The sequence below is a fragment of the Odontesthes bonariensis genome, chromosome 18 (genome assembly GCF_027942865.1).
Source record: "Odontesthes bonariensis isolate fOdoBon6 chromosome 18, fOdoBon6.hap1, whole genome shotgun sequence".
In the NCBI taxonomy this organism is placed as follows: Eukaryota; Metazoa; Chordata; class Actinopteri; order Atheriniformes; family Atherinopsidae; genus Odontesthes; species Odontesthes bonariensis.
The window spans coordinates 5,531,163-5,540,516 of record NC_134523.1 but is presented as its reverse complement, the minus strand read 5'-3'; the positions used below and the strand labels follow the sequence as shown (position 1 = coordinate 5,540,516).

At 40.2% G+C, this 9,354-nt stretch overlaps 1 protein-coding gene across 1 annotated transcript; it reads right to left on the bottom strand.

Moving 5' to 3' along the window:
- Nucleotides 1-4,744: 4,744 nt before the first annotated feature.
- Nucleotides 4,745-9,115, bottom strand: nrsn1l (neurensin 1-like). Its single transcript, XM_075450165.1, has 3 exons — nucleotides 9,019-9,115; nucleotides 7,384-7,530; nucleotides 4,745-6,870 (listed from the first exon to the last, which is right to left on the bottom strand). The coding sequence occupies exons 1-3, from the start codon at nucleotides 9,076-9,078 to the stop codon at nucleotides 6,457-6,459; spliced, it is 621 nt and encodes a 206-aa protein (XP_075306280.1). The 5' UTR covers nucleotides 9,079-9,115; the 3' UTR covers nucleotides 4,745-6,456.
- Between the last annotated feature and the right edge of the window lie 239 nt (nucleotides 9,116-9,354).

Genomic DNA, 9,354 nt, shown 5'->3' with positions numbered 1-9,354 from the left:
CCCTATGATAAAAGGCAACAGGTATTTTATTTTGTGAAAATAACCAGAAGTGCGTTGCTCACTACGGCTAGCTTTAGTAGTGCCGAATTGTAAATACCGTATTTTGTCAGATTTTCTCGCCTGAAAATGTTTGAAATGTTGCTAAAGTTTACAGAGTTTAGAGCTTAAGCGAAATCAGCTTCAGGCCGGCTGATTTTGGTTCGGCCAGGAGCGAAATGCATTGTGGGTAAACGCTCTGCATACTGTCTGATCGATCAGTATGCAGTATGCAGAATGGAAGTATGCAAGTATGTAGTATGTAGTATGTAGTACGCGGTTTCGAACACAGCAATGTCTCAAAAATACAAACGTGTGATTGGTGATCCACAAATGCTGAGTCACAGTTCACAAACAGAAAATTATACATTTACAAATACACATATATTTGTAAAAACCAACACACAAGTTACAAATAGGAAATTTGTATTTGTGGACAGCAAAACACGTGTGCAACTCAAGGCATATTTGTAGATCACCTTCTGTGGATCTGGTCTTTTATTAGTTCCCAGAGTCAGAGCCAGACATGGAGGAGCTGCATTCAGCTTCTATGCTCCACATGTCTGGAACAAACTCCCAGAAAGCCTCAGAGCAGCTGACACACTCAGTGTATTTAAGTCCAGGTTGAAGACACACCTATTTTCAGCTGCGTTTGAATAAAGCTCAAAACTTAATCACATTTTAACTACTGATTTTATCTGATTTTATCTATTGTTCTTCTTTCTTTCTTTTTTGTTTAAAATTTAAATCATGCTTTTTATTTCTACTGTTTTAATGTCTCTGTAAAGCACTTTGAATCGCCTTGTAGTTGAATTGTGCTATACAAATAAACTTTATTTATACAAATAAACAAGGCCTTGCCTTGCCTCTGTGCATTTGCAGTTATTTTTGAGACAAATTTAAGCCCAAAGATTTTCATTCACAATTCCTGACATGTATAGCCGTCTGTCAAAAGAAATAGAAAAAGATGAGACAAGGAGCAGCACACTTAGGAATCCAGCTGTATAAATATACACTTACACTTAAGATTAAACTTTGGAGCAAAGTCTAGTTATGCATAAACAGTCAGGAATGATCACTGCATGATCTCGATGTGTTTGTCTGATTTTGAGAAGGTAATTTCCCTACAATTTTGGTCAGACTAACAAGTTTACATGCATTTTAAATGTCCGGTTTTGGTCGGACACTAACGATTCAGGTGTCATGTAAAAGTAATTAGAGGTTAATCCTCAACAGCTGTGAAACCAGCATCAGCCCCTGCTTGGCCAGTCTTCACAAGTGGGGCAACAGCCCACACTCACATGAACTTGTGGTCAGCATCAATAACTTCAAATTCATCACTAACTAAAGACTAAAAGGAGCTTTAGAAGCACACCAGAAGGTAGCTGCTTGGGTTGAGGACTTTCAGTTGACTAAAAATAATAAACTGTAATTGAGATGTCCCGTTATATTCATGCCATAGACTCCCAGGAACCCAGAGATTTAGCATCCTCCCTGCACACACAAACACACTTGAACACACTGCCTGCCCATCATCTGAACAGAGCGCAGCCCGATCCTCAGCTCTGTCTCCCACAACAGTGTGACTCACTCTCCAAGCTGTGCAGTCAGTGGAGCACATCAGCTTCCATCTTCACAGGAAACGCTGGCACCGCTTTCACTTTTCTATCTCATTATGCACATATATATACACTTGCTAATAGACTAAGCATACTCAGATCAGCCATGCAAACATGCACTCAAAAAGCATGAAACATGTTTAATACAAATGTTTCATGCAGCAGGGACCAAAGACAGTCTGCGATGGCACAGACGTTGGTCCACATGCTGACATGTGTTAAGGATTTTATCACAGGACGAAAACATGAAAAACATCAAACATAGTACACTCAAACATACTCCACGTTTCTTATACTTACTGTTATTTTTATGGAAGTTTTTTTCTAGTTATTTTGATAAGAAATAGTGAAATTACCATAATTTTACACGGCAAAATTTTAGAATCGGTTTAATAATCAAGGGAACCATTAAAAGATAAATAACCATTTCTCAATTCTACAAGTTGGAATGGTATAATGTAAAATCAGTGTGTCAATCCAGCAATAAAATGCTTAAAAAAAAGCAAAGCAGGCATAAATGAAGGAAATAATAACAGAAAAATGAGCTGCAAAACAAACCTAATCTGGGGATAAACTGTGACCTGAAACAAATTTGCATTGTGGAAGAGTGTGTGGGTATGTTCTGTCTCGGCTGGCGATCGTCAACTATCTCTCCTGTGTGTGTGTGTGTGTGTGTGTGTGTGTTTGTGTGTGTGTGTGACTTGGGAGACAAGATGAGATGAGTCACACAGCTGTGACTCATCTCACCAAAGTAACACAGTGTTCTCATACTCACATCAATACAGCATACAAATACGCACACGCTCACATTAAACATACAGCTGCCTCACACACCCTCAAACACATTACAGTCAGATTATACAAACACATTTCGTACTATTGTTGTAATACTCATTTTATATGCTAATACACATAACTTTCAACTGCATCTTAGTTTTCATCAGCTGCTAGGCTTGCTCTGTTGTCACGGCAATGTCTTAGTCTAATTTAATCCTCATTAGTTTGACATAGGGCTGCACAGTGGTGTGGTTGTTGGCACTGTTGGATCTTTGTCCAAAACAAAATTATAACCCATTGAACAAGCAACTATGATGTGACATTTGGTTGATGTTTGCAACTAAAAACTAATCTTTTATGGGATGCTGGGAGGGTGTTGTGTGTATGCACTGAAGTAGCATTCAAGCACCACAGTGGTAGTTGTGTTTCCGTTAATAACTTTGTTAGCATTGTTAGCATAGCGATACCAAACACTGAACCTGGTGAACAAAGCAGACATCAGTGACTTAACATCAGTCTGTCAAACATGGTAGCTTTAGTGATTGACTCTCACTTTTCAACGAGGTATAGGGGACTGCAGATAGAGGATGATAGATGGAGAAAGTAGTCCCCCCCCCCCCCCCCCCCCTTTGGAGAATCAAAAACGGTTGGTGTGAAACCATTTACTTTGTATTTGACTGAATCACTTCCATAACAGATTATCAGTGAATGGCACAGGTTATCTCAGTTTAATGTGATACTTTCTAGTCCAACTGAGATCCCATTCAGTCATCCTGTGTTTGATTGTTATCACTGTTGGGAACTGTTGTGACCAGCTGCTCTGCCTGCGATACACCGACCTAAGGCTAATGATTTATGTAAAACTGTTGTTGAAATGAGATTTCCACGTCATTTGAATTAAGGGAAAACTAATTAGCAATAGGCATGATGTTCAGCTATTAAAAACTAAGGTGAACAATCTATCTCTATGATTAGTTGTTGCACAGGGCCCAGTCTGTCGAAAAAAAAGTGAAGAGAGGCTAAAAGATACTTAAAACTGGAAAAGCACTTTGGATTGTTTTGTACATGAAATGTGCTATACAAATACATTTGACTTGATTTTTTTTTTTGAAAATCAAAATGCAGCATTTTGTATTATACCTATTCTCACAAACTTCTTCACTGCTTTTGCTTTTTTCCATGCAACGTCATAACATCTATACTCCTGTAAAAAGAAATAAAGTACACTCAATTCCAAGTTCAAGACATTATAAAAATAATTGAAAAAATAACTTGACCCCTTACCATGTTTTAAAATTAGGTAAAGACTGCATCAGACGAACCGAACAACAACAGATGATATATTACAGCAGGTCGTTATTATGATCTTATTAAAAAAAACAACTACAATAAGTAGTGATTCAACAGCTTGTTGTATCATCTTGAGCAGCAATAACGTGAAGTAATCATTTTCTGTAGGATGTTCTTAGTCTCTCACATTGTTGTAGAGGAATTTTGATCCACCCTTCTTTACAATGTTGCTTCATTTTATTGGGGTTCGCAAGCATTTGTTTTTTGCACTGCTAAAAGTCTCACCACAGCATTTCAATCAGTTTGAGGTCTGAACTTTGGCTCATTGCAACTTTCTTTTCTTTTCCACATTCGCTACTATGCTTGGGATCATTGTCCTGTTGTATGACCCAGTTTCAGCCAAGCTTTAGTTGTTAGACGGATGGCCTCAGGTTTGCCTCTAGAATACTGTGGTATACAGAGGAGTTCACGGTCTCCTCATCGAATGCAAAGTGTCCAGATGGCTGATGACAGTTGGAATATGTGTATGTAATATGTTGTGTTTCATTTTCACAAGACAGGCTGTGTTCGAAACCACATACTTCTCCTACTACTCACACTACTCATCCTAACTTTTTGAGTTAGTAAGCGAGAAGTTCCCGAATGAATACTAGATTCGCCGAAATGTTGAGCACGCATCATGAGGTTACTACTCATACTGAAACTACCCAAGATGCAACGTCCTGTTTTCAAAACAAAAGCACCAATTGAATCGTAATGGATTTCCCTATAATAAAAGGCAACGGGTATTTTATTTTGTGAAAATAACCGGAAGTGCGTTGCTCACTACGGCTAGCTTCAGTAGCGCCGAATTCGTGGGAACAAAATTGTAAATAGCCGGTATTTTGTCAAATTTTCAACATGTTGGGGATCTAAACGACTACTTTCTCACCTGAAAATGTTTCAAATGTTGCTAAAGTTTACAGAGTTTAGAGCTTAAGCGAAATCAGCTTCAGGCCGGCTGATTTCGGCTCAGGCAAGAGCGAAATGCATTCTGGGTAAACACTCTGCATACTGTCTGATCGATGAGTATGTAGTATGCAGTATGGAAGTATGCAGTTTGCAAGTATGTAGTATGTAGTATGTGGTTTCGAACACAGCCTATGTTTTTCAAATATAGACAAGAGGCTGCCTACTGGCAGCCCTTTCAAACAGGCTATACTTGTTCAGTGTTTTTCTAATTGTAGTACCATGAGCTTCAACATTTAACATGCAGACTGAGGAATAGAGTCATAGAGTCTGAGCTATAGCGCTTGGATTTTTGGTCTTACCTCGAGCATGAATCTGCTGATGATCACTAAATCAAGTGCATTAGATTAGCAGCAGCTGGCCCCATACTGACACTCTTGATATGGAAACAGAAAGGGTGTGTTTAGTTTTTCACACACGTTTGCATTTTAGCTTAATTGTTTTGTAAAATAATAATGCCACAGTGTAATGTTTCATTTTGTTGTTGTAAATATAAAGATGTGTTTACCGAAACTGAGTGCACTTTTTTTTCACACGACTAACTGTTTTTGTTAAGTGGACCCAAACACTTTTAGGTATGCAGATCACACATTTATTTTTGGTCATTTGCTTTGCACTGGTGACACTAACCCCACTTTGCCCCATTATCCAACAAAACACACCAAAACAATGAAACACCAACAGTAACATCCAGCAGAATATCCGGACACTATGGATGCCCTTTTTATTTATTTATTTTTTTCCTTTTATCCTTTTTTACTCCGTATTATAACAACCATCCGAATAATAGAAGGACCCAATTGGACCGGTGGCCTCAAAGGTGCCAGTGCAATTTCCTCTCACCTCAGCGCCTCGGCACTTACTTGCTACTACCGCGTATGTCTGTAAACAAAAAATCTCATAGGTGTGATGATAAAGAGAGGGGAAATGAGGGACCAATCAGGAATGAGTCTTTGTAGAGAGTTCAAAATAGAGCACTTGAGGCCCAACTGTTGCCTGGATACACAGATTGCAGGCAATTACAGAGCCAGATTACAGTGGAGAGAAAATAGGTGATACTGTCAGTGGAGCACAAATTTGTGTGGGTGACGAGTAAGTGACAGTGCGTGCGTACATGTGTTCACGCTGATATGTGAAAATGCAGATGCAGATTGTTAGTGATTTATTTTTTTTCTCCATCTATGACCTCCTCTGCATGACACTTTGTGTGTATATGAGTGCAAAAGGAAACGGGTTTACACGTTATTCATGCAACTTCACCACCTTTTCGTCACTATTTGGAAAACTGATATTACTATTTTAAAAACTCATTTAAAAAAGCAGGAAAAATTTATAACAAAGACTATCACACCCACAGTTTTCTATGATCAGAGTTCTGCTGAGGCTTTGCGTGTAATTTTTTAAACACAACACCAATGCGCTGAACAAACACATTCTACGGTCAACAACTATTGCTCCCTTTAACAACTGTTAACAAGGTTTCTGGTTGAAGTCGTGGGACCTCATATATGCATTACAGTTTGGATTTATTTAAATAAAAAGTCAACGATCTTCTCAGTTTAAGTTGACTTTTTAAAGCCTCGTAGGTCTAAAGTAACTTGTCCTATGTTTGCAATATTCAGGTCACAGAACAAAAACAGATCAGACACAACGGAGAGACCGTCTAAACAAGGTCACATGACCAGAACTAAAGCCTGTACAACCTGTAGCTCAGCAGTAATCTTTTTTAAGAAGGAGGCTGCACATTTTTAACTTCGGACAGAGTAAAGGGCATCTTCCCCTCCTCTGTGCCTGGTGGCTTAGTGACCACATCCCCCACATCCCTGAACCCCCACCACTTTGACCCCGGCTCTCTTCTTCCCTCCGATTCTCCCGATCTGTGGAGCAGCCTCTCCTTCAGTTTGGCCCTGGGGAGGATCCAAACGACCAGCCCCATCACTACCAGAGCAGAGCCCAGGCAGGATAGCCCAATCCCGGCCGCAGTGCTGAGGTGCAGCCCCCTGTTATAGCTGATGGCCTGGGCATCCACGAAGAACAGGTCTCCCTCTCCAAACGACTCGATTTTGTGGGGAGAGGAGTAACCGACTGACAGGGACACCACGCCTGCAGTCAGGATCAGGAGACCCAGGGCCAAGGACACCTGGAGGCAGGGAGACAAACACAGGAAGCTGGGATAGTCATTAATTCAGACTTGGCTTTTTTTAAACTCTAGGTGGTCCTACTAGCACAATGCTCTTCACTCCTTGTTAAGAAAGGTCATATTGTTGTTTGTATTGCAGAAAAATCCAAATAGCAAAACATGCAGGGGGGCCTCTTTGTAATCCCCCTTGCCTTTACAAATACCAGCACACCCCTGTCTGTAGTTTGTCATGCAGAGACAGTTTAAAGTGCACCGTAAGCACAATATTGCTGGTGTTATTACACTGGTGAAGGTCATCGATGGCAGGTGAAAACAGACAAGAGACATCATGTGTCACAGAGGTGGCACAACAAAGGTACACACTTTCTATGGGTAAATGTTCATGGTTTAAGTTAAACACTCTGAATATTATAGGTTAAGGTTTAAAGCGCATCAAAAAAGGTCCGTTTTTTTTTTACATGTGTGCAGTACCAACACTTTCCTTAGAACATTGTCAAGTTGAGTAGCTTTTACCTTCCAGACTGCCGAGTTCCACCACAGGGCTGACCTCCGGACGAAGCCCCGATTCTCTGGGTCTCTCTCCCACATGGAGGACGAGCATTCTTCGTAGAAATGGTGCAGATAGGAACGAACCCCAAACTGAAGACAGCTGGAACCTGCCTGGAAGGGTGTTGAGAGCAAAGCGACTCAAATATGTATGAAAACAGGAAAAAATTCTGTCCTCATCTCTCTTTCATGGTCAAAGAAATGATAGCCGTCATGAAATTTGTTGTGATAGAATTTGTTTTATCAAAAATGAAGACGGATATCGAATAAATTCTTTGGACTAAAGTCCAGTGTTGACCAACATAAAAATCCAAAAAGATATTGGAATTCCCAGATCATTTCTTTAGTGGAATATCATTAGTGGCTGAGGTAGTGACAGTTACATCTGGGAGAAAGTTCTTATTGAAGGGTATATGTGGCGTTTCGTAGCTTTGGGGGTTGCAAAACACAGCCAGTTATTCTCCAATTAGTATTCTATCTGTACCTTGTACTTAAGAATTCTTAAAACACTCGACTTAAAGAACTCAAATGCAGATAAACAAATTTGGTTAAAGCCAAAGATTAAGGGAAGACTAAAGCTCTCATAGATGGGCAACAATGTTTCAAGGATAATGATGTATGGGAAGTTCAAATTAATTTCATTGAAGGCAACAAAATGAAGCCCATGAGGAAAAGAGCACTGCCTATAATAAAACATAGTGGAGGTTACACTGTGCTGTGGGGCTGCTTTGCTGCCTCCCGTAATAGACTTATCAAAGAAACGTTGGAATTAGAAGACAACCAAAGCATTTCAGTCCAACATTAATCAAAGATCTGCGGCGTCTATAAATGTCTGAACCAACATTTGCCCTTATAAGCAAGATTACCACAGCAACAGCACGTGATAAGTGAGGTACAACTAACTTTTCTCAGGATGATATAAGCAAAGCTCAGGTTTCATCTTAGTTCGTGAACAATCCAATACATGGTGAATTGGTGACTGGAAGAGGCAGCTTCAGAGGATCAAAAAGGAATGTTGCCATCAATGCTTGGGCACGGCCGTGCCTCTGCTGGATCAGCGGTTGTCTGAGGAGCTATGACCGTGTGAATGAGAAGCACGTTGTGAAAGTGCTTTGTGGAATCTTGATAAGGCTTAACTCTATGGATGCAGACCAGTTGTGTGGAAAAATGACTGAAAAGCAAAGATGAACTGCTTTACACTGACTGGCAGTCGTTCCTGATCCTTATCCCATCATACTGAGCTGAGATGTACCAATGCAAAAAGGACCTCTGTGATCTTGAAAGAGCTTGAACACATAGAAAGTGGCATAAACCACCAGCAGACATGTTGAAAGAGCTTCCAGATGGGTTTTAAGAAATAAATCAAATGTTGTCATCATAGCCAAAGGTTCTGCAACCAATTATCAATAAAGGGAACCAATAACTGCGTCTGAGCACATTTTGTGTTTGTAACATTTTACAATTTTTCCAGTAACCTTGGCCAGCGCTGAAGTAATTATTTTTGTTTTTTTACTTTTATTCCTGGAGATAATCTAAAATGTTAATTAATAACTAATAATGTTGAACTGATGAGCATCATCATCCAGGGAAACCAAAGCTCACCTCACTGCCAGAGGATTCTCCTCCTGAGCCGGAAGCACAGGCCTCGGGGCACAGCGCCATTACACACCTCTTACACCTACAAAAAAGATACAAACATCATTCTGTAAGCATCCACGGTTCTCCATCAGATGCTTGGCTGTTAACACAGAGACAGTTTATCTGCTGAATATGGATTTTCCTCAGTAAAGCCTCCCTCTCAGCAGAGACCTGTCATGACTCTTGGCCTGTGTTGTCAGGCTGAAGCAGTTATTCTCTCTGCATGTGAACAGTTGACAGCTACCATGACCCTGAGGTGACTCTATCCCCGCCCACAGATGAGTCACACATCTGCAACTG

Excerpts from the sequence above, each read along its gene's own strand:
- nrsn1l (XM_075450165.1), bottom strand. The coding sequence starts at position 9,078 with ATGGCGCTGTGCCCCGAGGCCTGTGCTTCCGGCTCAGGAGGAGAATCC. Across the intron at positions 7,531-9,018 it reads GAGAATCCTCTGGCAGTGAG|GCAGGTTCCAGCTGTCTTCA; the intron begins GTGAGCTTTGGT and ends ACACCCTTCCAG. Across the intron at positions 6,871-7,383 it reads GGAACTCGGCAGTCTGGAAG|GTGTCCTTGGCCCTGGGTCT; the intron begins GTAAAAGCTACT and ends CCCTGCCTCCAG.